The 27,328-nt window shown below is 56.7% G+C and overlaps 1 protein-coding gene across 1 annotated transcript; it reads left to right on the top strand.

Annotated features, from left to right (window-relative positions):
- The first annotated feature begins 15,740 nt into the window (after positions 1–15,740).
- On the top strand, positions 15,741–22,611 carry WNT2B (wingless-type MMTV integration site family member 2B). Its single transcript, XM_014948450.1, has 4 exons — positions 15,741–16,063; positions 18,808–19,085; positions 20,165–20,429; positions 21,546–22,611. The coding sequence occupies exons 1-4, from the start codon at positions 15,937–15,939 to the stop codon at positions 21,773–21,775; spliced, it is 900 nt and encodes a 299-aa protein (XP_014803936.1). The 5' UTR covers positions 15,741–15,936; the 3' UTR covers positions 21,776–22,611.
- The last annotated feature ends 4,717 nt before the right edge of the window (positions 22,612–27,328 follow it).

The following is a 27,328-nucleotide window of genomic DNA, read 5'->3' as shown; positions in this document are numbered from 1 at the left end:
TTCCACCTGCACCGCGGCGGCGCCGGCGCCCGGGGAAGCGCCACCGGAGCGGGAACGGCCCGCACCCCGCACCCCCCGGCTGCCGCGGGGCCGGCGCCTTCCCCGGGGCGCTGCCGCTGCCGCGCTCCGTCCCCTCGGACACCCCGAAAGTGCCGGCGCCGCTCGGTTTCACCCCGTGCCGGGACTCGGTTTCACCCCGTGCCGGGACTCGGTCCCTCCCGGGATTCGGTTCCAGCCCCGCACGCCGCGACCCCCGCACAGCCATCCCTCCCCAGGGAGCAGGATCAGCCCCTCGGTGCGGGTTAGACCGGGGAACGGCTCCCCCGGTCCTCCCTCTGCCGTCCCGGGATCGCGCCGGAGCTCCCGGATCCCTACGGGATGCGGCGCGGCCCCACGCACTCGTATTAATTACCGCTTCTAATTAGCAAGCAAGTTGCCGCTCTCCCTCATTTGGATAAGATGAGGCTTTGTAACAGATAGAAATGATGCCATAGAAAATAGCAGCCTTCTAGAACTTTATCTCCTCCTGTCCTTATTCCTGAAACAATGAAAATTCATATGTGCGCCCACGCACTCGTATTAATTACCGCTTCTAATTAGCAAGCAAGTTGCCGCTCTCCCTCATTTGGATAAGATGAGGCTTTGTAACAGATAGAAATGATGCCATAGAAAATACCAGCCTTTTAGAACTTAATCTCCTGTCCCGATTCCTGTAACAATGAAAATTCATATGTGCAGAGTGAGAGTAATTAGGAAAACGGGAATGTGAGGTTTCCTAAGGGACCCTGTGCTGCTTCAGTTGTTCAGGAACGCTGGAGAAAAAAATAGTTTGCTGCAGAAAAGTTCTCAGTGTCCTCCACCCTATGAAAGTCCTCTCTAATCATGTGGAAAACACTGTTTTCCACGCCAATCTCATCATCGTTAGCACATTGCAGTGGATGAAGCAGAACTTAATCAAATTCAGCCCATCTGCCACCGAAAAGAGAGCGGTGGTTCCTGGAATTCCTCAACTACTGTGGAGCACGTCGAGAGGGCCTGGGAGCACTTAATAGTCCTGGAGATAGCACAAGTATTGGTGGTGTTTGAGAGCACGTCTGGGCGTGTGGCAGTCGTGGCCAGGCTGGCATCCCTGGGGGAGCCATCCCAGGGTGAGGAAGGCGAGCAGGAAAGCTGTGGGGTGGGAGGGAGCGGGGAGCCCAGGGGGATGTGGTGTCCAGGCATCGTGTGAGGAGCAAACGCTTCCACCAGAGCAGCACAGACTTTGAGGGGGGGGCACACCTAATGCAAGAGTGATGCGGGCTCCCGGCCATGCCTGGGGGAGATCTCCTGCAGCCTGATCAGCCCCCGGGGAACTGAAATCCCGGGGTGAGGGAATGAGTCACCGTCGGTGAGTGTCAGGTCGGAGCAGGTGCTGGTCTGGCTGCCAGCCCCCACATCTGCCCCCCACCCGCCGGGGCAGGCGAAGGCAGGGCGGCCTCTGCGCGGAGGGGGATGCTGCTGATGAGCCAGAAGGCAAAGAGGGAAGAAAGAGTCGTCTTGGAAGAAAGAGTGGAGAAGTTAGGTGATTTCACTTCGTTATCCAGGAGGCAAGAGAAGGGGAGGCTCGTCGGGGCTGAGGAGGGGGTGTGTGGGGTGAATTACCTGGACAAAGACGAGATGCTGAATACTCACAGCATCACCTGGGCAGTTGTAGGGAAGAAAGAGTCTTGGAAGAAAGAGTGGAGAAGTTGGGTGATTTCACTTCGTTATCCAGGAGGCAAGAGAAGGGGAGGCTCGTCGGGGCTGAGGAGGGGGTGTGTGGGGTGATTTACCTGGACAAAGACGAGATGCTGAATAGTCACAGCATCACCTGGGCAGTTCTGGTGACACACTTGGACGTTGGCTGAAGGGTGAAGATTCTTTCTTTAGGAAGAGCAATGAAAAGCACCTATTTCCCTTGCTGCCCTACCCCACTCCTCCCCATGACGACTCCGCTGCGGTGTCTGCCCGAATCCCAAACTCCCAGCTCTTCCCCACAAGCGGGAGGAAAAACCAGCCACATTTTCAGCCTCGGTAGCTGTGGCTTATTTGGAGGAAGGTTGATTTAGCTCCCGCAGCAGTTTGTGTTCTCAGCTTCCAGCCCCGCTCCCCGGCCGGCAGCCTCTCGTTGGGGGGGAGTGGGGCAGCCCCCGGGGGGGGACGGGGCAGGAGCCCAATTTGGGGGGGCCGGGGAGCTCCCCTGCACAGCCCGACTGCCTCCTCGGCCGAGGTTCAGCCACGCACGATGCCTTTGAACATTTTCGGCAAGAAAAAGTGGTCCCAGGGACCTTGAGTACATGACCAAAAAAACCAAAAAAAAAAAATTAGAAACCAAATGCATTAAACTCACATTTTCACGTGTTTTCACATCTTCGATCGTGCTCTCTCTTGTGTCGACCAGAACATTCCTCAGAGCAGCCCTTCACTGGAGCAAGCGTTGTTCTGCTGGACGTGTCAATTCTGATAAAATAGCATGTTTAGACGAAATTGTGTTTTAATAAAATTCTCTCAGCCAGCTGTGGTTTGGGAAAAAGTTATTCAGTGATTTACATAGGTTTCCAAGCACATCTTTAGCACCACTGATACTGCAGTAAATACATTTGGTGGTGCATCATCGTTCCTTATTTTTATTATTATTGCCAAATTCTTCTAGGGATTCACACACAATAAACTTGTGGAAATAAGAGGAAATGCTTCTCATTTTCAGAGTTGACTTTTAAAGTAGATTAATAGAGAAAAAAAAAAAACTGGGTCAGTTCTGATCGCTGTACACGGAAAGGAAATATCAACCAAATGTTTCTTCTAAACAACTGCAAATTATTAATTTTCAGTGACGTCAGGCGCGGCCCGCGCCACCTCCCAAAAAACGCCAGGAATTGGTGAACTTTGGCGCTCAAGGAAGTATCCGTGGGCGCGTGTGCTCCGAGCACGTAGCGGGATGAGCAGGGTTTGGGCGGGCAGCAGGGACGGGCTCGGGCTGGCCCCGGGTGCTGGCCGGGCTCCGAGGCCACCGTGGCCAACCGCGGGGTGGCCCTGGCTGCGGGGAGCAGCATCCCTGCAGGAACGCTCCCAAAACTATAACACGTTCCTTAGCAACAAAATACCAGCTGGAACACGGGCGGAAATTAGGAAGGAATGCACCGGGAAAATCCCTAAATCCCGTTTATGCTGGGGCACGGCGGGGCAGGAGATGGGCATCCTGCGGCTCTCCCGGGCTGCGAGAGCACGGCCGGCCCCCGCGGCGGCCTCTGAAATTCCTTCCCCAAGATTTGGGAGATTAGACAAACGTTGCTTCTAAACACAAACTGTGCAATAAACAAACTCGGCGTAAATAACTAAGTAGAGTTTACTCACTTATCGAGAGCCCCGCTGGCTGCTCTGGTGTGGAAAGCCATTTCGGATCGAAGGTTTGGTTAAGGAAAAATGTACACAAAGCCCTACGCACACACACCCCCCCTCACCCCACCCTCACACATACCCTCTTGCCTGGGAGCCCACATGAACCCCCCCCCAAGCCCCAGGCGCACCAAATCCTCGTTAGCTAACTTGTTTATTGCTAACCACAGCCCTTGGAAACTCCAAATATTTAATTTCATCTGGCATTGGAACAGATGGGAGGCATCAGGCTCCCAAAGAGATAAAACAAATCTGTGGGAGGAAGACCAGCGCGAGCTTGGTCGGGGAACGCGCAGGAGCTTGGTGGCCACATGGAGGTCCTCAAGGCCTCGGTGGGGTTGGGGGGCTCCTGGAGATGCTCACAGTGGCCGGTGGGGACTCTTAGGGATGCTCTATCCAGAGTCAGGCAGCACCATGCTCCAGCTCCATCCTCAACCAGGGAGGGGGTTCATGGGCAGGGAAGATGCCCCGAGGGCAGGGCGTGAAGGAGGAGACCCCATTGCACCCTCCTGCTCCAGCAACCCCCAGAGTTGGCATCAAGCCCTCCCTGAGGGCTCCCCAAGGACACCCCCCATGGCAGGTGGAGAAGGGATGTCCCCACCAGGGTGGGTAGAAGGAGCAGAATTCCTGCAGTGGAGCCTCCCAAGGGTTGGCCACGTGTCCCCGCGGTGGCACCGGAGCCGTGTCCCGGTGCAGGTGCAGGGGATGGGCACAGAGTGATGGAAAAAACTCCAGCCGCCCGTCGGCGCGGATGCAGGAGAGAGGGGCTGGTTTAAACAGGCATCCCGCTGAGGTGTGTGGGAGGGGAAATAGCATCAATAGGAATGTTTGAAATTAAGCCAAGGGAAAGACAGCTGCACGGAGGAGCTCCACCGCCCTGTAACCCTTTGGGGCGCGCGGGGGTGTCGCTGCCTCCCCTCCGTGCCAGCCCCAGCGGGGCAGACCCCCAGCACCCCGGGGTGGGGGGGATTCACTAGCAGAGGCTCTGGCAGCTTACATGGTGGCTCCGAGGGCTGCGTGTCCATCACTCCTGATGCCATCCTGCGCCGTGGACGAGTTTAGAAAGGCCTGCAGTGACAGGACGAGGGGCAATGGCTTCAAGCTGGAGGGGAACAGATTTAGACTGGAGATGAGGAGAGGGTTCTTCACTGTGAGGGTGGTGGAGCACTGGAACAGGTTGCCCAGGGAGGTGGTTGAGGCCCCTTCCCTGGAGATATTCAAGGAGAGGCTCGACGAGGCCCTGGGCAACCTGGTCTAGTTGGGGGTGTCCCTGCTGACTGCGGGGGGGTCGGACTAGATGGCCTTTGGAGGTCCCTTCCAGCCTGGGTGAGGGGTCTGGAGAATAAGTCTTATGAGGAGAGGCTGAAGGAACTGGGGTTATTCAGCCTGGAGAAGAGGAGGCTGAGGGGAGACCTTATTGCTCTCTACAACTCCCTGAAAGGAGGGTGTAGAGAGGTGGGGGTCGGTCTCTTTTCTCAAGTCACAGGTGACAGGACCAGAGGAAATGGCCTCAAGTTACGCCAGGGGAGGTTCAGTCTGGATATTAGGAAAATTTTTTTCACTGAAAGGGTTCTCAGCCATTGGACTGGGCTGCCCAGGGAGGTGGTTGAAGGACCATCCCTGGAGGTGTTCAAAAGACGGGTTGATGTAGTGCTGGGAGGTCTGGTTTAGTGATGATGCTCCTTGTTTGTTGTGTGGGTGTCTATTTTTGTCAGTCAGGTTGACGGTTGGCCAAGATGATCTTTAAGGTCCCTTCCAACCTAGAAGATTCTGTGATTCTGTGATTCTATGATTCATTCCCTCCTTGGTGCCCATCCCCATGGCAGAGCAGCCCCCATCCAGCCTGGCTCAGCCCCGGGGCCACCGCAGATGGGGGGAACTCGCCACCTCCGAGGGCAGACGACGTGCAGCGCTGGGGGCATCCGTGGGGCTGCGCGGCGGCCGGAGGTTTGTTGTTGCAGAGGGCTTTGCATGGCAATAAAAAGCAGGAGGTCAGCGACCGGGAAGTCTTTATCCCGAGGAGCTCCACAGCCCCGGCTGTCCGGGCAGCCACGCTTTGAAAAATCAGTTTTAAAGTAACGTTCAGAGTGATGGAGAATGAACCCCGTGGCCTCTGCAGCAGCCCTGGTGTTCGTGGCTGGGCTGTATTGAACAGATGGGTTCTCTCAGTCACTCCGCGCCGTTATAATAAGCCTAATTGTGTTTCTTAGTTCATTTTTCATTAGGGTCACTTTCACCTATAGGAAATCTTTCTTACAAAGAAATGCAGAAGGGGAAAAAAAAAAAAAAAAAAAATCCTTCTGCTCTTCCAAACTCATTAGCTTTTTGCTGTTACTAATAGCGATGTCAGCAGCGCCTGCAGCCCACGGAGAGGAGACCTGGGCCAGGTCCTGTAGGAACACGCAGCCTCTGCTCCGCACCGCTCGCACCCGGCACAGGAGATGCCACGGACCAGAGAGGAACCATCCATCCTGCTCTGCCCCAGGGACTCTCTGACCTCCCCCCCCTCCCTTCTCAGCAAAGCACTCTGAGATTTTGGGAGGAAAAAAAAAAATTATACTTAAGGATAAAGCATGTTTTTGATGAGCAATTTGTGCTGTATCCATACATCAGCAACACCGCCACCGAGGAATAGCTCTCACTCAGCGCTGAGTGGGATTTTGGCCATTATTGCAGAAGGGACTGGAATCCTTTTCTCCTTGTGCTTCTACAACCTCCCACCCTCGTCCCTCCTCTGGCTCTGAGGCTGCCCAAGCACTCGGGGGCTCTGCTGACCCCCCAGTAGATGTTTTCTGCACACACCATGTCTCCCCTTTATGCCACAACAAGCACAACAGAGCTCCAAGATGCCAACAGCAAACCCTCCCACGTCACCCGAGGGGACGGCGGGGCTGGGCGTTCATTTGGTCCAGCTCCCCAGGACTCCAGCATCTCCTGGACAATTCAGTCCTTCCCATGGAATCCACATCCCACCAAGCACAGAGGGGGCAGGAGACCACAGAGAGGGGACCCAACGAGGAACCCGAGGCAGAAGCTGGAGTGAGGGTGACACACAAGAAACAGAAGGACCATGGTGCAGAAAATGAAAAATATGTCCCTTGGATGGCACTGGCAGTGGCTCAGCATTATGATATTAATAATTATTCAAGTGAGACTAACACTCTCAACATACAGAGTAGCGGCTCTAAGTGAGGAAATTAGGACTATTAATCATTCCAAGGCGTTAACAATTCCAGCAGGCCAGGATGGCCCCGTTCCTAGTGGGGCTTAATAAAATACTCAGGGTTTATAATAATAAAATAATATCTCAAATGTCTGTAGCACCTTGCAACCCGAAGTGCCTTGCTCTGGGCTATAAATTGTCTGCCCCCAGCCAGGGAGAGCGGAGGAAGGAGAGCGCAGCATCCTCGGGAAGTATGCGAGGAACTCGAGGAGGTGAAACGCTGCCAGGCACGTTGGAATTTGCTCTTTATCAGGCGAAGAGGCAGGGGTGTTGGATCCGATCCTATCTGAACGAGGTGTCTCCAAGAGCTGCCTAGGGCTTTCCACCTCCCACCAAAATACAGATTCCCTGTCAACTCGATGGGAAGGGAAGAGGCCGGGAGCCAAGACGGTTTGGCAGCCAGGGTGATGTTCAGGGCTGGAAAAGTGGTTATGGGAGCAGTGGGGAGGGGAAGGTGTTTTCCCAGGGGAAGGACCCCAGTGGCCTCTGATACCCCTGAGAAGCCAGACCATGGTTGCATGGAACGGGTTGCACCAGAGGCTGAGCATCTCCTGCCCGAGGAGACGGGAACCGGGGCTCTGGCAGCTGCGTAATGTGGCCAGGATCAACACTTTGGTGCTTTTCTTGCTTGGCAGAGGCTGAGCATCTCCTGCCCGAGGAGACAGGAACCAGGGCTCTGGGAGCTGGGTACCATGGCCAGGATCAACATTTTGGTGCTTTTCTTTGATGTTTTAAACATGGTTTGGTGAAATTCAGTGCCCCCGAGTGCTGCTCTGCCCATCCCCACCCAGCCCGTGGCCACGTGCACCCCTTTACTGCCAGAAGCAAAAGAGAGACCTGTTGGCAGCCCCAGGAGCAGCCGACGTGGCCAGGGGTGCAGGGGTTTGAGCTGCCCAGGCTCCTGTAACCTCACCGAGAGACCCCTGCACTTGGTGGGGGGAAGAGGCAGCATCCAAAAGGCAAGTTCTCAAGCTGAGAACCTGTCGGAGGGGGTGTCAGAGCCGAGCCTGCAGCCTGTGGTGGGACCCGCTTCGGGTCGGAGGAGCATCTCGATGCCATTGAGCTGTCAGGGTTCATGGTGCCATTTGTGGCCAGAGCACCCCCTACTCCCCCAGCCCTTGCTTCTGTTCCCTGCTCTGCCACCGAACCAGGAGTCACAGACAGTTGGCAAAATGGTTTTGGGATCCTCGGGAGGAGAGAAGCACCAGGACCTGGAAGATTCTGTGATTCTCTGAAGGAAACCTCTTAACCTGCCCTCAGTTCTCAGCCATGGCAAAGGATAACCAGAGGTGGTGGGGAACCCTCGTGCCTCAGCTCTGGGCACCCAGGGCTTTCTCCCAGCATAGAAATAAGCAGGATATTCATGGAAGATAAGCTCAGCTTGCATTAATCAAGTTTAAAATGGTATTGGTGCAATCACAATTTCCCCACAGTGGGAACTTCCAGCATTTCAGCAGCTGCTTTAATTCTAAAGTAGAACCCAAATATTTCAAATTTGAGATTTGCCTGAGAACGGCAATTCCAAAAATGTCCCTTTTGAAATCAAGTAATGCTCAAATAAGTTTTCCAATGCCATATAAAATGAAATACTGGATACAGCAGTGTGTCTGGTATAAATTTCATTAGAAACTTCATTAGAGCACTAACGTATTTCTCAACATCAAGAAATAAGCAGGATATTCATGGAAGATAAGCTCAGCTTGCATTAATCAAGTTTAAAATGGTATTGGTGCAATCACAATTTCCCCACAGTGGGAACTTCCAGCATTTCAGCAGCTGCTTTAATTCTAAAGTAGAACCCAAATATTTCAAATTTGAGATTTGCCTGAGAACGGCAATTCCAAAAATGTCCCTTTTGAAATCAAGTAATGCTCAAATAAGTTTTCCAATGCCATATAAAATGAAATATTGGATACAGCAGTGTGTCTGGTATAAATTTCATTAGAAACTTAATTAGAGCACTAACATATTTCTCAACATCACCTTGGTGTTACAGAAAAGCAACAAACGAAAGCAAGTTGCGATTCCCCTTAACTTTACCCATTCCTGTTAAGGACCTGGAAGATTCTGTGATTCTCTGAAGGAAACCTCTTAACCTGCCCTCAGTTCTCAGCCATGGCAAAGGATAACCAGAGGTGGTGGGGAACCCTCGTGCCTCAGCTCTGGGCACCCAGGGCTTTCTCCCAGCATAGAAATAAGCAGGATATTCATGGAAGATAAGCTCAGCTTGCATTAATCAAGTTTAAAATGGTATTGGTGCAATCACAATTTCCCCACAGTGGGAACTTCCAGCATTTCAGCAGCTGCTTTAATTCTAAAGTAGAACCCAAATATTTCAAATTTGAGATTTGCCTGAGAACGGCAATTCCAAAAATGTCCCTTTTGAAATCAAGTAATGCTCAAATAAGTTTTCCAATGCCATATAAAATGAAATACTGGATACAGCAGTGTGTCTGGTATAAATTTCATTAGAAACTTCATTAGAGCACTAACGTATTTCTCAACATCACCTTGGTGTTACAGAAAAGCAACAAACGAGAGCAAGTTGCGATTCCACTTAATTTTACCCATTCCTGTTGAATCTTTTAATCAAAACCTCGTTTTCCAAGAGCCATTTTCCACCTGGTGTCTCCTCACAAGCCCAGAAAATGGGCACAACCACAGCTAAGCCTCTCCAGCTCCGGGATCTCGGGGGGTCCCTGTGGCACAGGGGGAGCCGTGGTGGCCGTTCTGCAGAGCCAGAGCATCCCTGCAGCCCGGGGGAGCCGTGGCCAGGGCACCCCACACCCACATGCCAGGAAAGGCTGGCATCAGCCACCGAGATAAGTGGCAAGTGGCCACCAGGCTCTCCACGGAGACACGAGGAGCGGGGCTTTGCTCCCACAGAAATCCCATTTCACCGGTGGCTGGTGGTGGCCGGAGCTGGGTGGACACAGGGGCTTCCCTGCCAACGCCTCTCCGGGACTGGAGACCTGCAGCCACAAACCACTGGGTCATTAGGGTGTGAGCAATTAAGCCAAATGAGTGCCAGCAGCCCGAAGTTAGAAAGGGAAACCGAATTCCCCTTCGCAGCAAGCTCCTGCCTGGGTCTCTAGAGCTGGGGTTCCCTCTGAGCGCTGGTTTGGCAGAACAGCCCCCAAAACCTCCTAAAAGGACAGTCTGGAGCTCCTGGGGTCTGGAGATCCCTCAGCAGCTGCTCTGCTCGCCTGGCCAGGCTCCTGCTGGCACCTTTGGGACAGGCTGCTGGAGAGGACTCCATCCCAGCAGCAGCAGTTCCCATCTCCTGGTCACCGAGTTGCCCCCGGCTCTGGCCACGCTCCTCATCCCCCCATTTTGGGAGGGTGGTGGCTTCTTCTGGGTCTTTCCTGAGCAACTGGGAGGCTCCATACACTGTGTTGGGGCCAAAAGCATGGCTTCCTGATGCGGAAAGGGATTCTGGCACAGTGAAGACTGAGAAGGAACGAGGCGTTCTGGGATCTGATCCTCAGGATAAGGCACAGCAAATCCCAGGAATTCACTGCCCACACGGGACTGTGGGGATCCCCTCCTAAACCACAGCAGGGAGATGATCCGTGGATGGGGAAGCCCTGACTTTGACCAGAGCTGAGGGCAGGGACATGGCAGGGGCCCACGGTTCTGCGAGAGCACCCCGAGGAGCCTGCGAGTGCTCCGGGACAACGGGCAGGCTCTCCTGGGAAGCGCAGGAGCAGGACACACGCAGCACGGAGGCAAGTCTTGGAAAGGGGTTTAGCACAGAACGCCTGCTGCCAAGTAAATAGATGCGTCTGCCTCCGATTTGCATGTTTATCTTAGAAGCAATTTAGGTTTCTCCTTGTTTACAAGAGTCGAAGTCAGCAGACTCTTAGGACAAGAACAACCACTGGGAGCCAACATGTGACAGTTGTCTCCTGTTCCCCGGCGCGTCGGGGCGGCCGGCGCTGTCGGGAAAGAGCTTCAGCTGCGCCCATGGATGCGTCCGTGCGGGAGATTTACTGGCAGAGAGGGGGGAAGGCCAGCAGGAGCGAGGAGTGTTTCACCTCCTCTACCTCCCAGAGCACTTGCCTTTGCAACACGAAGTCTCCAGGCGCTGCTGCCGCTGCGCAATTCGTGCTTGGGGGTGGAAGGCGGAGGTCTGGTGGCACACGTGGTGGCATGTGTGGTGGAGGAGGTCTGGTGGCACGTGTGGTGGAGGAGGTCTGGTGGCACACAGAATCACAGAATCTTCTAGGTTGGAAGGGACCTTAAAGATCATCTTGTCCAACCGTCAACCTGACTGACAAAAATAGACACCCACACAACAAACAAGGAGCATCATCACTAAACCATACCTCCACGGGGGGGAGGAGGTCTGGTGGCACACATGGTGGCACGTGTGGTGGAGGGGGTCTGGTGGCACGCTGGGTGGAGGAGGTCTGGTGGCATGTGGGGTGGAGGAGGTCTGGTGGCACACATGGTGGCACGTGTGGTGGAGGAGGTCTGGTGGCACGCGGGGTGGCACATGTGGTGGGGATCTGGTGGCACACATGGTGGCACAGCATTTCCCTCATACCCTGAGCTCCAGGAGCACCCGGGAGAAGCAGCCGACTGGTGCTGGGACGCTGATGTGCAAGAAGTGACTGATGCAGCCTCAGGGAGCCAAGGGCCGTGGGAGGGCCCGGCGCCAGCCCCTCTGCCTGGGCTGAGCAAACAGCTCTGCCCCGAGCCAGAGGGCGATGCCAGGGCTCTGCAGACACGACACGAGGACCTCACAGGAGGCAGCATCCTCTGGAACCCCGTTTGACAGGGTGGGGGATCGTTATCCCCACATGCACTTAATTATCCCTCCCTCCCAGCTCCCGCCCCGCTCCTACTGACCGTGCACAAGTCCGAGCCCGAGCAGCCTCCAGCATCACGAGCGGTTCCCTCTCACGAGCAGTTCCCTCTCACAGCCTTTTGTGAACTTTAGGGCTTGGGGTGGTTTTTTCCTGCTGTAAGAATGCAGATTCCCCAAGAGTACAGCATTTCACATAAGTTTGCCACTTCCAGCACAACTTCATTTTTTAAAAAAATGAAGTTCTGATAAAGCAGCTGGGGACTTCTCAGAACATCCATTGTCTTTCCTATTTCAGTGTTTTTAAAATGCCATAGATTTTTAGAAATACAATCGGAAGGGATGCTTTAATCAATCCAAAACAAATGTTTGGGTTTTTTCCCCTCCCAAAATTCTGCTTGGCAGAATTTCCTGATGTTCCTCGTCTCACTCCGTTTCAGAGGAACTGAACCCAACTGGAGCATTTCTCACGAAAGGGAAGGTCTGGATCCCACCAGGATAACCCCAGCCTTTCCGAGACCCGTGAGGAATTGTCCCCCTTGTGCCTGCTGTGTCCCAGCAGAGGTGGGGTGGGTTTCAGTACGTAACCTTGGATGAAGGCATCTAGGTACCACAGCAAATGTGCTGTACGAGCAGGGGGAGACGCAGCCCCTGACCCCGGTGGGGCTGTGGGACCCTGCTCCCTGCCCTTGGCCCCGCTCTCCTTCCACTTTCTCCTGCCGATAGTGTTTGCTCTGATCCGGGTGTTTGGCAGGAGCATTAACGAGAAGTAATTAGCTGGCGGTGTGAAAAAGGGAGTGCCTGGTGTTTATCTTGTCTGGAGGGTTTCCCTTGATCTCAGTCTCCCGGGGGATGGTGTTAGTCGGGGCTTTATCTGCCCCTTCTCCAGCGTGGGGTCCCCCCGCTGCCAGCCCTGCCCGCAGCCCACCACCAGTGCCACAAACCAGTGCCACAAACCAGTGCCACAAACCAGTGCCACAGCTCTGCAGCGCTGGAGATGGACAGGGGATGGGGTCCCCAGTGAGGTGCCCATCAAAGAACGTTTTACCTTTCCCAGCATCTCCTTTCTCCAGAGCAGAGGAGCTTTGGCTGCTGCTGCTGCAGCCCCAACCCTGCGACGCCGCTGCCCCCCCGCAGCCTCCTCCCAGCTCTTGGCCACGCAGGGACACGGCAGCCGTCCCCATCCTCGCTGGCACCAGGCAGGCTGGGCAGAGGGAACCCAGGGCCAGGGTAGGCGGGCACACCACCCCTCAGAATCTCTGCATCCCCACTCCATCCCTCTGGCCTGGGCTGTCCTCCATAGAATCATAGGATCATAGAATTGCCCAGGCCAGAAGGGACCTCCAAAGGCCATCTAGTCCGACCCCCCCGCAGTCAGCAGGGACACCCCCAACTAGACCAGGTTGCCCAGGGCCTCGTCGAGCCTCTCCTTGAATATCTCCAGGGAAGGGGCCTCAACCACCTCCCTGGGCAACCTGTTCCAGTGCTCCACCACCCTCACAGTGAAGAACCCTCTCCTCATCTCCAGTCTAAATCTGTTCCCCTCCAGCTTGAAGCCATTGCCCCTCGTCCTGTCACTGCAGGCCTTTCTAAACAGGCTCTCCCCAGCCTTCCTGTAGGCTCCCTTCAGGTACTGGAAGGCTGCTATTAGGTCTCCCTGGAGCCTCCTCTTCTCCAGGCTGAACAACCCCAGCTCCCTCAGCCTGTCCTCGTAGCAGAGGTGCTCCATCCCCCTGATCATCCTTGTGGCCCTCCTCTGGACCCCCTCCAGCTGGGGGGATGCTCCATCCACCCCACTCACCGTGGGGAGGAACCGGCCGCTCTCGCAGCCCAGCACGAACGAGGCAATTAAACACCTGCAGTCGGCATCACTCAATGAGCTCCTGTTGGCTTTTCTTTCCTAAAAACGGCTTCTGCCATCGCCCTTCTCCCGCTGCTGCAGGATGAAAGGCTGACGAACCAGCCTGTGAAAATAACGCTCGCGGGCCCTCGGCGTCGGGGCTTGCAAAGCCGTGGGGAGCTGGGTTTATTATCCTCAGCTCCAGCCTGAGATGACCTTGTGATTCTGCCAGCGTTTTAAACAAAATATTTTAAAAGAGGGAATAGATCCCACTGCTTTCTGTGCTCGCAGGGCTTTCCTGAGCCCGCCATCTCTCTCTGGGGCTGATAGAAGTGATAGAACACGGCCAGAGAGAGACAATGAAATATTGCCCAAGCTTATTGCTTTTTATTATTATTAAAGGGAGGTTCTTACTTCCAGTCAGGGGGTGCTGAAAAATTTGAATCCCACCCAAACCTCATCCCTTCCAGCCAGAATCACGGCTCTGTGGCAAACATCATCCTCATCATGCTGCACGAGCAGCCGCTGCCTGGCTGGGGCTGACCGGGATGGAAAATTCCACGTTGCTGCCATTGCCCGGGCTGGCGTGAGGCTGTGGGGAGCAGGACAGAGCTCGGGGTCCCTCCCCCGTGGCCGTGGAAGGCTGCCCGTGGGGCTCAGCCGGGCTCTACCAGACTGTTGTTTAAGCATTGTCTTTCTGCTCCAAGCTCCTGCCCTCCGCTGCAGGGAGGGGACCGGGATGAGGGTGGGATAGGGGATACGGGTGGGGTAGGGGATGGATGCAGGCAGGATAGGGGATGGAGGCAGGATAGGGGATGGAGGCAGGCAGGATAGGGGATGGAGGCAGGATAGGGGATGGAGGCAGGCAGGATAGGGAATGCAGGCAGGATAGGGGATGGATGCAGGCAGGATGGGGGATGCAGGTGGGATAGGGGATGGAGGCAGGATAGGGGATGGAGGCAGGACAGGGGATGGAGGCGGGATAGGGGATGGAGGCAGGACAGGGGATGGAGGCAGGATAGGGGATGGAGGCAGGATAGGGGATGCAGGCAGGATTGGGGATGGAGGCAGGATAGGGGATGCAGGCAGGATAGGGGATGGAGGCAGGATACAGGCAGGACAGGAGACACAGCATAGTCCTGGTTATCCAGCTTCAGGGCACAATCATAAACGTTCACTGGTGCAAGGAATGCACAGAGAGGACAAGAGAGCCGGGGGATGACAGCATGAAGGAGGACTGCAGCAACCAGAGATGAAGGATGCTCCTTTTTCTCCCCCACCTGAGCATTACGTGCCTGTGCCATGGTCCGTTGTCCCCGCCGTGTGCCCCAGCCGGGGTGTGGGCAGGAGGCAGCAGCGGAGCCAGCGCCGGCCACGCTGGTCTCAGCCGGGCTCCATCCTGCTGCGCTCAGCAGGGCAGGCTGGGACGTGGGGAAGAGGGTGGGAGGGAAGGCTTGCACATCAGCAGGTTCCTCCGCTGCCTCCCCAGGAGCTCACAGGGAGCCCAGGCTCTTGGGGGTGCAGGTCCCACAACGTGCAGCCCCCCAAGCTGCCTGTTCCCTGGGGGAGATGGGCTCTGCAGACCCACTGCTCCCCCCCGCAGCGCTGCACACACAGAGCAGAGCTTCCCCCCTCCCAGGCTGGGGGTTATTTTGTTAAACACAAAGAGCAAAGCCCAGCAGCTCTGATGGCTCAGCAGTGCCCTGTCCCCGTGTCCTGCCTGTCTGACCCACAGCGAGCGGCACGTTCCATGGCTCCCCCGTCCCGGGGGTGCTGCAAGGAGGGCACCCGCTGCAGGGGACACCCTTGGCAGAGCCCAGAGCAGCAGTGACACAGCTAGAGAGAAAAGAGGGAAAGGTGGGCTCCAATGTACGACCCCTCACAGGGTGGCAGAGCCCCACACCTAAAGGGAGGGAGTCGGGAGAATGGGGCTGGTCTTTTCTCAATGGTGCCCAGTGACAAGAGAAGAGGAAATGGGCACAAACTTGAGTATAAGAAGTTCCACCTAAACATGAGGAGGAACTTCTTGAGTGGTAGAGCACTGGAAGAGGCTGCCCAAAGAGGTGGTGGAGTCTCCTTCTCCGGAGACATTCAAAAACCACCTGGACAAGATCCTGTGGGACCTGCTTTAAGTTGCACCAGGGGAGGTTCAGGCTGGATATTAGGAAAAATTTTTTCACTGAAAGGGTTCTCAGCCATTGGAATGGGCTGCCCAGGGAGGTGGTTGAGGCACCATCCCTGGAGGTGTTCAAAAGACAGATGGATGTAGTGCTGGGAGGTATGGTTTAGTGATGATGCTCCTTGTTTGTTGTGCGGGTGTCTATTTTTGTCAGTCAGGTTGACGGTTGGACAAGATGATTTTAAGGTCCCTTCCAACCTAGAAGATTCTGTGATTCTGTGATTAAGTAGACCCACTCCGGTGTGGGGGGTTGGACTTGATGATCTCCAGAGGTCCCTTCCAACCCCATATGATGATTCTATGATTCTATGACCTTCCCCCAGCAGATGGGGTCCCCCCAATGTCCCCAGTAACGAGTCCCCGTTCTCTCTGGCAGGTACATCGGGGCGCTGGGCGCGAGGGTGATCTGCGATAACATCCCCGGGCTGGTGAACAAGCAGCGGCAGCTCTGCCAGCGGTACCCCGACATCATGCAGTCGGTCGGGGAGGGAGCCAAGGAGTGGATCCGGGAATGCCAGCACCAATTCCGGCACCACCGCTGGAACTGCAGCACCCTGGACCGGGATCACACCGTCTTCGGCCGGGTCATGCTGCGAAGTAGGTTCAGCTCCATCCCCTTCCCACCGCCACGTGCCTTGTCTCCCCAGGAGAGTCTCTCCTCCGTGCCCGGTGGCTTGGATTACTCCCTGAGGAGAGCTTTGCCTTCTCCTGTAAATTAATCAAGCAGTAATGGGAGCAGAGCACCGTGTTTGAACTAGCTGCACCAGCTGAGATGGAGCAGGGGGAGCACTGGGGGAGAAGGGGGAAGGAGGAGACACCTCCGGAGAACAGGCTCGTATGTAAACAGTAATGGGATATATAAATATTTGGAGAGCAGGGTTGGCCAGGACTCAGCAGTTCACGTGGGAACTGGCTGTTCCCTTGCATGGCGAGGGAGGCAAGGCAGCGCCGCGGCTCCGCTCCTCGCGTCGGGCTCCAAGGTGGAGGAGAACCATGGCTTGGGGGGCAACCACCAGCCCCACACCACCGGGAGGGACCTTCCCATGCCAGGTGAGGGACGGGCACAGTGAAAGCAGGGACGTGCCCGAGGAGCAGAGAGAAAGGGCACCACGGGGACAGGGATGGGGTTGGTCCCCGAGCGGGAGCAGCACGGTGGGCTGGGGCAGCGAGTGGGACCCCAGGAGCACATCCAGCCTCCAAATGAGGCTGGGAAGAGCCGTTCCACCGGCCGGGAGCAGCTCATATGGAGGACATGTGGGCGCCGCGGGGGCGGCCGGGGGGCTCGCTCCCAGCTGGCGGGGGGATGGGGCTGCTGCCCGGTGGGGTGGGCGAGCAGCAGAGCCTGGACGCCAGCCCCCCGGAGAGGAGGCGGCTGGAGGGACGGGGGGCTGCGAGCGCCGGGAGGCAGCTTTCACCCCGCTGTGCTGCCACCCGCCCCGTCCCCGCCACAGCACCCGCATCCACCCTCATCCTCGCCTCGGCTCCGCTCCTCGCGTCGGGCTCCAAGGTGGAGGAGAACCATGGCTTGGGGGGCAACCACCAGCCCCACACCACCGGGAGGGACCTTCCCATGCCAGGTGAGGGACGGGCACAGTGAAAGCAGGGACGTGCCCGAGGAGCAGAGAGAAAGGGCACCACGGGGACAGGGATGGGGTTGGTCCCCGAGCGGGAGCAGCACGGTGGGCTGGGGCAGCGAGCGGGACCCCAGGAGCACATCCAGCCTCCAAATGAAAGGCGTCTGGGAAGAGCCGTTCCACCGGCCGGGAGCAGCTCATATGGAGGACATGTGGGCGCCGCGGGGGCGGCCGGGGGGCTCGCTCCCAGCTGGCGGGGGGATGGGGCTGCTGCCCGGTGGGGTGGGCGAGCAGCAGAGCCTGGACGCCAGCCCCCCGGAGAGGAGGCGGCTGGAGGGACGGGGGGCTGCGAGCGCCGGGAGGCAGCTTTCACCCCGCTGTGCTGCTGCCTGCCCTATCCCCGCCACGGCACCCGCATCCACCCTCATCCTCGCCTGGCGAAGGACGGGGAATGATGAAAGCTCCTCGCCACAGCCCCATCCTGCGAGGCCCAAAAGAGAGCTCCGCTCCCTTTGAAGTTGCTTTCAAAGGCTCTCGGCAACGGAGACGAACGTGGTTTTGATTTGCAGCTTCTTTTACAGCGTTATAAAAACAGCTGCGAACTCGGAGCAGAGACATAAAATAGCAGGAGGCACACTGTGCCGTGTGGGGAGAGACAGGCCCGGCCGGAGCTGTGGCCAGTTCCCACACTTGGCATTGGCCTGGCAGGGAGGTGGCAATGGAGGGAGGTGGCCATGGCAGGGAGGTGGCAATGGCAGGGAGGTGGCAGTGGAGGGAGGTGGCCATGGAAGGGAGGTGGCCATGGAAGGGAGGGGGCAATAGATCCCCGCCACGGCACCCGCATCCACCCTCATCCTCGCCTGGCGAAGGACGGGGAATGATGAAAGCTCCTCGCCACAGCCCCATCCTGCGAGGCCCAAAAGAGAGCTCCGCTCCCTTTGAAGTTGCTTTCAAAGGCTCTCGGCAACGGAGACGAACGTGGTTTTGATTTGCAGCTTCTTTTACAGCGTTATAAAAACAGCTGCGAACTCGGAGCAGAGACATAAAATAGCAGGAGGCACACTGTGCCGTGTGGGGAGAGACAGGCCCGGCCGGAGCTGTGGCCAGTTCCCACACTTGGCATTGGCCTGGCAGGGAGGTGGCAATGGAGGGAGGTGGCCATGGCAGGGAGGTGGCCATGGAGGGAGGTGGCCATGGCAGGGAGATGGCCATGGAGGGAGGTGGCAATGGCAGGGAGGTGGCCATGGCAGGGAGGTGGCAATGGCAGGGAGGTGGCAGTGGAGGGAGGTGGCCATGGCAGGGAGGTAGCAATGGAGGGAGGTGGCCATGGCAGGGAGGTGGCAATGGAGGAAGGTGGCAATGGAGGGAGGTAGCAACGGCAGCTCCATCCATCTCGGCACCATCAGGCACCCAGAGGGTCCCCGAGCTGTTGGTGGCCATGGCAGGGAGGTGGCAATGGCAGCTCCATCCATCTCGGCACCAATGGGCACCCAGAGGGTCCCCGAGCTGTGGGTCAGTGAGGGGGGACTGGTGGGGCAGCCCTAGAGCAGCCCAACACCCCGAGGCTCTGCACAAAATTCCCCTTAGTCTGAAAGGTGCCATGGACATGGAGGACAGACTCGGTGGCCACTGGGCTTGACTCACCCATGTGCAGGACACTCCCTCCCAGCCATGAAGGTCCCACCACGCCGTGCCCCACTCCTGGGTGGGCTGTGGGTGCCTGATACGGCCCAACACACTGACTCCCCGTTTCTCTCCCCACGGCAGGCAGCAGGGAGGCCGCCTTCGTCTACGCCATCTCCTCGGCCGGCGTGGTGTACGCCATCACGCGGGCCTGCAGCCAGGGCGACCTGAAGGCCTGCAGCTGTGACCCGCTCAAGAGGGGCCGCTCCAAGGACGAGCGCGGGGAGTTCGACTGGGGCGGCTGCAGCGACAACATCAACTACGGGATCCGCTTCGCCAAAGCCTTCGTGGACGCCAAGGAGAAGAAAGTGAAGGACGCCCGGGCGCTGATGAACCTGCACAACAACCGCTGCGGGAGGATGGTGAGTGCAGCCCCCGAGCCCCTGCCCGGCCACCCCGGCTGTTGTGTAGACAGCAAAATGACAATGAGCAAGCAGTGTGCTCTTGTGGCCAAGAGGCCAATGGGATCCTGGGCTGCGTAGGGAAGAGTGTGGCCAGTAGGTCGGGGGAGGTCATTCTCCCCCTCTGCTCTGCACTGGTGAGGCCACAACTGGAATACTGCGTCCAGTTCTGGGCCCCCCAGTTCAAGAGAGACAGGGAACTGCTGGAGAGAGTCCAGTGCAGGGCAGCGAAGATGATTCAAGGATTGGAGCATCTCCCTTATGAGGAAAGACTGAGAGAGCTGGGACTCTTTAGTCTGGAGAAGAGAAGGCTGAGGGGAGACCTTATCAACGCCTACAAGTATCTCAAGGGAGGGTTGAAGGAGGAGGGAGCCAGACTCTTTTCAGCGGTTCCCAGTGAGAGGACGAGGGGTAACGGGCACAAGTTGGAACAGAAGAGGTTCCACTCAAATATGAGGAGAAACTTCTTCACGGTGAGGGTGACAGAGCCCTGGAACAGGCTGCCCAGGGAGGGTGTGGAGTCCCCTTCTTTGGAGATTTTCAAGATCCGCCTGGATGCTCCTGAGTAACATGCTCTGACAAACTCTAGGCAATCCTGCTTCAGCAGGGGAGTTGGACTAGATGATCTCTATGGTCCCTTCCAACTCCAAAAATTCAGTGAAATTCAGTGAAATCCCAGCAGGACCCCTAGCAGGGGATGGGGCAGCGGGAGCAGCTCGGGCTGTGGAGGGGGACCTTGGTGGCCACAGAGGGCAGGTCCTGCTGCAGATGGGGACAGGACCCTGCCCTGCCTTCCCGGTGCCCCCCTGCACCCTCTGCCCAGGGATGGCCCCATGGGGATGGCGGGACACTGCTTACCTTTGTCCCCAGCACATGTCCTCGGTGGTGCTGGCATCAGTCACGGTGGGGATGTGTCCTCCATGAGCAGCCCCATCGTGCAGGTGAGGGCTGATGAAGCTGCAGTGGGGATGAGCAGAGCCAGGCATGATGCCCGATGGCCCGGGTGGCTGCTGGTCCTCATGGTGTCCCTGTCCCCACAGGCTGTGAAGCGGTTCCTGAAGCTGGAGTGCAAATGCCACGGGGTGAGCGGCTCCTGCACACTAAGGACTTGTTGGCTGGCAATGTCAGATTTCCGAAAGACGGGGGATTACCTAAGGAAGAAATACAACGGGGCCATCCAGGTGACGATGAACCAGGACGGCACTGGCTTCACGGTGGCCAACAAGAACTTCAGGAAGCCCACGAAGACAGACCTGGTGTATTTTGAGAACTCACCTGATTACTGTGTGATGGACAAGTCAGCAGGTAAAAACCACAGCTCCAATCACGGCCCAAACGTGGCTCTTCCTCCCCTCCTGACCAGTCCAACGGCTCCCAACCAGTCCAGCCTGGCAGCTCCCACCAAACCCCAGTCCCCAGTGGGGTGTCACACTGTGGGGGGGTGTCACCCAGACCCTCAGTGGGTGTCGGTGCTCACTGGGTCCCCACAGCCCCTCACGCCTGCACAGACAGGACCAGGTTTGTCCCAGATCTCCAGGGTTGACACCAAAGATCCAAACCCATCAGACATCCCATGATGACCGCACTCTGGGCAGCAGCAGGGACAGGACTAGGCAGAGGGTCCTCAGGGCTGTGTCCCTGGCCACACACACTGCAGCCCATTCCCAAACCAAGTGAGCACAGGCTCCACAACCTCTTCCCACAGCCCGTCCCACACTTTGGGTGCTGTGACGTGAGGAGATTTCCATCATGAGAAGAGGGTCCCCAGGGCTGTGTCCCTGGCCACACACACTGCAGCCTGTGCCCATACCAAGTGAGCACAGGCTCCACAACCTCTTCCCACAGCCCGTCCCAGCCTTTGGGCTCAGGGCTGTGTCCCTGGCCACACACACTGCAGCCCATTCCCAAACCAAGTGAGCACAGGCGGCAGAGGGTCCCCAGGGCTGTGTCCCTGGCCACACACACTGCAGCCTGTGCCCATACCAAGTGAGCACAGGCTCCACAACCTCTTCCCACAGCCCGTCCCACACTTTGGGTGCTGTGACGTGAGGAGATTTCCATCATGAGATGGTGTGTGTCCACCTCATGCTGTGACATGGGGAGATTTCCATCATGAGGTGGTGTGTGTCCACCTCATAGAATCATAGAAACATCTAGGTTGGAAGAGACCCTTGGGATCATCGAGTCCAACCATCTCCCCTACTCTACAAAGTCCTCCCCTACACCATGTCCCTCAGCACTGCATCTAAACGGCCCTTAAACACAGCCAGGGATGGGGACTCCACCCCCTCCCTGGGCAGTCATGCTGTGGTGCCCGAGGTCCCCACACCAGATCCCCAGCCATAGCGGGGCTCGGGGGGGGCAGTATTTGAACAAGATGGAGGAGGACCCCCCCTGACCTGCTCTCCCTTCCCTCTCCAGGCTCCCTGGGCACGGCCGGCCGCGTCTGCAACAAGATGTCTCGGGGGACAGATGGCTGCGAGGTGATGTGCTGCGGGCGGGGGTACGACACCACCCGTGTCACCCGCGTCACCAAGTGCGAGTGCAAGTTCCACTGGTGCTGCGCTGTGCGCTGCAAGGAGTGCGAGGACACTGTGGACGTGCACACGTGTAAAGCGCCCAAACGGGCCGAGTGGCTGGACCAGACCTGAGGAGACAGGGAGCTCGGAGCGGGGGGGAACCCACTTGCCACCCCCCCCAACTTTGTGCCATTTTTTTAAAACCCCGTGCCCTACGGGCCGTGACATTCTGGGAGCTGTAGTTCAACTGCATGGCTTTTATTTAATTAATTCTGCAAAGCACTAAAGAAAGGACTACATTTCCCAGGAGGTACTGTGGACCCTTCTATTTGCTCAGCAAAACTAATCCCCTCCCCAGGAGGAGTCCTCATCCTCGCTTAAACTGTGAACCTGCCGCTGCCCCTGGTTTGCCCTCTTTGCCAAGGGGACGGTGTTGACCCGTGTGGACCTGGAGTCGGGAGGCGATGGCTGAGGAAACCTGCACCTCCCCAGAGAATTTACGTTGCAGTCAAGTTTCACCGGCAAAAAAAAAAACAAAAAACCCCACTAGTTGAGAATAATCCACTCTTGCAGAAAGCGTTCTTGCTTTTACTTCTTTGCAAGGCCAGAGGAAGGGGGCTGCGAATCCCTGAGACACTTCCCGAGCCCCACATTTCACTGGAGCAGCCCCAGCCCCATCGCCAACCCCACGGAGAAGGAGCAGCCTCTGCTCGAGGTGTCTCCCCATCTCCTGAGGTGACAAACGGAGCTGGGACTGGGACCTGAGCCCCGGGTGACTGCACAGAGAGAGGGGCCAGCCCTCGGTGCTGGCAGACACAGGGGGTGGGAGAAAGGAAACAAAATCTCTGACCTCACTGGTAGGTTCTGAAAAGTCAACGGACACAGCAGCGTCTCTGTAAAACCCACCTGTATGTTGTGTATACTGCTTACTATTTTAAGTCAAAATTCATTATAAACCTGTATCGGAACATTCTGTTCTTTGCTTCTTGAATTCCTACAGAATTACGGAACATTCTGTTCTTTGCTTCTTGAATTCTTGAATTGCCCCAGAGCAGGAATCACCCACAGCATTTCTCTGCCTGCTGGGTCGTCCCCCCCCAGTCCTTAACGGGGCTTATAGAGAGATGGGGACACACTGTTGAGCAGGGCCTGCAGCGACAGGACAAGGGGTAATGGTGTTAAACTAAAAGAGGGGAGATTTAGACTGGACATAAGGAAGAAATGTTTTACTCTGGGGGTGGTGAGAGCCTGGCCCAGGTTGCCCAGAGAAGCTGTGGCTCCCCCATCCCTGGAGGGGTTCAAGGCCAGGTTGGAGGGGGCTTGGAGCAACCTGGGCTGGTGGGAGGTGTCCCTGCTCAGGGCAGGGGGTTGAAACTAGAGGCCTTTGAAGGTCCCCTCCCACCCAAACCATTCCATGATTCCATGCTTGCCTGCAGCTCCTCTGATCCTAAAGCACAGACCTCTCCATCCCAGGAACCAGCTGTTGTTTCCCAGAGAGCAGAGCTATGGATCCAGCAAAACCTCATTCCATGATTCCATGCTTGCCTGCAGCTCCTGTGATCCTAAAGCACAGACCTCTCCATCCCGGGAACCGGCTGTTTCCCAGAGAGCAGAGCTGTGGATCCAGCAAAACCTCGGGGGAATCCTTCATAATCCTTCATCCAGGCTGATGCCAGAGCACTGGGTGGAGCAGGAGATGCTAGGTTAGGATTCAAATCTTTCCTGTAAAAAAAAAAAACAAAACCCAAACAAACCAAATATCCAAAACTTAAACTATCAACTAAAACGGAAGCGGCTGAGAGGAGGGGCTGGTGGCTGCAGGGCTGCCAGCAGATCCAGGAGATCAGCCCCTCACATCCAGAATATTCGTGGTTGGAAGGGACCTTTGAGATCGAGTCCAATCTGTAGAGATTTCCTCAATTCTGATTTCCCCCCATCTCGGGCGAGCAACGATTACAAAGGTGCTTTATTTAACAGAGATATTTTACAGAGTTGGAAGGGACCTTTGAGATCGAGTCCAATCTGTAGAGATTTCCTCAATTCTGATTTCCCCCCATCTCGGGCGAGCAACGATTACAAAGGTGCTTTATTTAACAGAGATATTTTACAGAGTCTGGTCCAAAGGTACCGATCCCCACAACCAGACCTGACGCACAAGTCCTACAGTTGAACCTGCAAACTAAATGGCCCTGGGTAAAACCCACCTCAACATAAAGGGTTCCACTTGAATATGAGGAAGAACTTTTTCACGGTGAGGGTGGCAGAGCCCTGGAACAGGCTGCCCAGGGAGGGTGTGGAGTCCCCTTCTCTGGAGATTTTCAAGACCCACCTGGATGCTCCTGAGTAACGTGCTCTGACAAGCTCTGGGTGGTCCTGCTTCAGCAGGAGAGTTGGACTAGATGATCTCTATGGTCCCTTCCAACTCTAAAAATTCAGTGAAATTCAGTGAAACCCCTGCAATCCCTGGGCTGAAGCTGAAGCTGACGATGTTTCTGCACTTCCCTCCCAGAGCTCGGCTGCCCATCACTCAGGGCAGGGGCTGCTTTTCTCCCCACCCAGGACAAACGTTAGTTTTCCTGATGTCACCCATCATCAAGCCGATGGGGGGGTGAGGGTGGTTCACACCCTCAAAGCCACTTTTCTAAACTTACAACAGCACTGGGGAAGGACAAGTCACCAGCAACATTCATGTCTCAATACTTTTACCCGGGTTCTGCTGTTCTGGGGGGGTGGTGGGAGCTCTCGGGGGGGTTTCCCTGGCAGGGGAAGCTGCGTGGGCAGAGGGGGGGGGGGGGGCTGCAGCGCGAGGGCTGAAGGACGGGCAAAGCTGCAGGAGGGGATTAGGGCAAAGAAGATTATTCTGGTCCTAAGCCACCCATCGGCTGCTGCACGGAGAGCATCTCCCAACGGGGATTTCACCCAACGGCCCGAGGAAATATTAGCTGCAGTGGTGAGAGAAAACCTCTCTGAAAACCGCTTTGATGGGAACTGCTCAAAGAAGGTAAAGAGCCCACCATGGGCCAGATTAGAGCCCTTCCCTCCCGGCCAGACCACCGAGATCAGGCAGAAAAAGAACCTTCAGCAGAGCCATGGACGAGCAAAAAGGTGACATTTAACAGAGCTCCTAGAACAGTCACAGGAATCCCACCTCCCCCCTTTCTTACAGAATTAAAGCCTCTCCCACTAGAGCCTGGAGGGACTGGGCAGCACCTCGTCCTCTGCTCCCGCAGAACCTGCCTCCAGCCAGCCTTGACCCGGGAGGCTCTGGGTCCCACCCCGGCCCCCCAAAACCCTCTGAATTTCAAGGGGAAGCCCAATTTCCCTGCAGATTTGCTCCCAGGAATGTGGGCAGGTGAGCGGGGTCTGAGCCAGGCCACAAGCATTCCCAGCCTGTCGGAGCTCAGCATCCCTCTGCTCGCCAGCCCATCTGCTGGGAAGAGCTCTCCCATTTATCTTCATTACTGCTCCACCTACCAGCCATTTACCACAGGCTTTAAAAAAAAATGCTGCCCCATCAGCAATCAGCCCAAGCCTCCCCCCTCCTGCTCCCAGAGCGGGACACGCTCCGTGGGGTGGGGGGGACCCGAGGGCAGCCCTCGGTAAAGGTTTGCCCCCCAGGAGGTGTCCTCCAGCACAAGCATCGCAGCAGAGCTCAGGGTCCTCCTGGTGAGTGACACCTTCATCAGCTGCCAAAATACCTCTTCCCTGGGAACGCAGATGTTTAAAACAAAAAGAGAAGATTCCCGAGGACAGGTTTGTCCCGGGTTTGTTACCTCCCCCCCTTCCCGTGTCATCACCGGGATGTCTTGGGTGGAGTAACCACAGTTGAGAAGGCAACAAACCCCTCTGTAGCCCTGGGATCCACTGGCCCAGCAGGACTCCCTGTCCCCATCCCTGCCCCACAGCACATCAGAGGGGCTAAAACCCCCCCCGAGGCAGGGACCAGCAGCACCGAAGCCCCCGGAGGAGCCCAAGAAGCTGGAGTCCATCCCAACGGAGAGCTCAGCCATCCTTCTGCAAAGGGCCACGCGAAACCGTGCTTCCTCCTGGTGTGTTCACAAGCAATTAGCAACAGCAGAACGGCCGGGAATGAGGAACCCGGGGGTCACCCCCAGGGCTCGTGCCAGGCCACCACGGCCCGTGGAGGGCTGAGGGAGATGGAGGGGGGTCTGTGTTCCCCCCCACCGCCCAGCCCGCCCTCACACACTCGTCCTCAGCAGATGGTTCCCATCCCCAGGCGTTTGTGAAGGCTGCGGCCTCCTCAGGAAACACTCAGCTCCTCTCACAAGCCCCTCTGAAGTCATCTGCCCGAAACGTGCAGGGAGCCTTTTTCTGCAAGATCATCTTCTAATTACCCTCCAGTCAAAAGCATGCCTGAACTCGAGGACAAGGAGCAGAATTAATTGCTTAATGAGCTTCTGAGTAAGTTACCTCCTCTGAAGCAGCTGGACAGGACACACAGGAGGAGGCAGAGGGCACTGGGAACACGGGATCCACGGAAATTCAGGGTATTTCTCTACAAAACCACGTGTGAGGGAGAACGGGGGCTCAGCCCAGGTGACACCACTGTTTTTTGGGATGGGTGAGACGATGAGATGGATGAAGGTTTGAGCCCCAGCACCACGGGGAGGGGGGTACACCCTGCTCCACCACAGCCCCCGTGGCTGCCCTGGGCCCCTTCTCTTCACCATCACCTTCACACACACCAAAGGCTTCACTCCTGCTCGGGGGGGTCACCTGCTGTCACAGGTCCAGCTTTTTTGGGGCATTTTCACTGAATTTGCATAACCTGGCAAGATGTGGGGATCTTCCCCAGGGTGGGTTGGGGGGGGCTGTCACTGTGCTGGAGCCCCAGCCAGGAGTCCCTGCAGGAGAACGCACCATCCCACAGTGTCCCACCCAGGGACTGGGGACAGCTACAGCCAAATTAGAAAAGAAATCAAGAGGTTCTTAAGAGAAGGGTCCGAGCTGCTGAGGCCACACAGTGATTGCACAATTCCACACATCCAGAGTCAGAGGGAAGTGTCACTGGCCACAAACAGCCACGGCAAGAAGCTCCCTGGTAGAGACACGTACTCGTCGTGGTGGGTGCACCCCAATTGATGCAATGAGGGGGTGTCACCCAGCTCTCCCCCAACAGCCAGACTTATCCAAGGGTGCACCAAAAAGTACAACACAACTGTCAAAGCTGGAAATGAGGAGAGTAATTCCAAGCAGGCGAGCAGCACATCCCTTCTCCCTGAGCACCCAGGGCTGGGGGGCTTGGGGACGGGAGGGACAGGAGACAGAGAGGGAGCTGGGGGCTGACGCTGCCATTCTCTCTGTCCATATTTATCACAAGTCAGGTGAATTCAGCCCACAGAAGGTGGTACCAAGAAGCCCACTGTGATTGCTGCCATCCATGTGACCTGATGTTGGGATTTCTGGCCCACGAGCAGATGGGAAGAGCCCGGACATCACCACTGCCCCCACACAGGAGAGAGAGGGAAGAGGCGAGTCTCTCCTCTTCCTCAGCAAAACAGGGCAAGCCGGGTGCTGCCCAGAGCACGACCCCCCCTTGTTCTCTCTGCCCGAGCCACCAGTGATGTCCTTGCTGGGAGCACAGCACCGGGACTCATCTGGTCTGGAGAAGAGGAGGCTGAGGGGAGCCCTTATTGCTCTCTCCAACTCCCTGAAAGGAGGGTG

The sequence above is a fragment of the Calidris pugnax genome, unplaced genomic scaffold (genome assembly GCF_001431845.1).
Source record: "Calidris pugnax isolate Ruff unplaced genomic scaffold, ASM143184v1 scaffold91, whole genome shotgun sequence".
In the NCBI taxonomy this organism is placed as follows: domain Eukaryota; kingdom Metazoa; phylum Chordata; class Aves; order Charadriiformes; family Scolopacidae; genus Calidris; species Calidris pugnax.
The sequence above is the reverse complement of the archived record's forward strand: the minus strand, read 5'-3'. Positions and strand labels throughout refer to the sequence as shown.

Excerpts from the sequence above, each read along its gene's own strand:
- WNT2B (XM_014948450.1), top strand. The coding sequence starts at position 15,937 with ATGCAGTCGGTCGGGGAGGGAGCCAAGGAGTGGATCCGGGAATGCCAG. Across the intron at positions 16,064-18,807 it reads CGGCCGGGTCATGCTGCGAA|GCAGCAGGGAGGCCGCCTTC; the intron begins GTAGGTTCAGCT and ends TCCCCACGGCAG. Across the intron at positions 19,086-20,164 it reads ACAACCGCTGCGGGAGGATG|GCTGTGAAGCGGTTCCTGAA; the intron begins GTGAGTGCAGCC and ends CTGTCCCCACAG.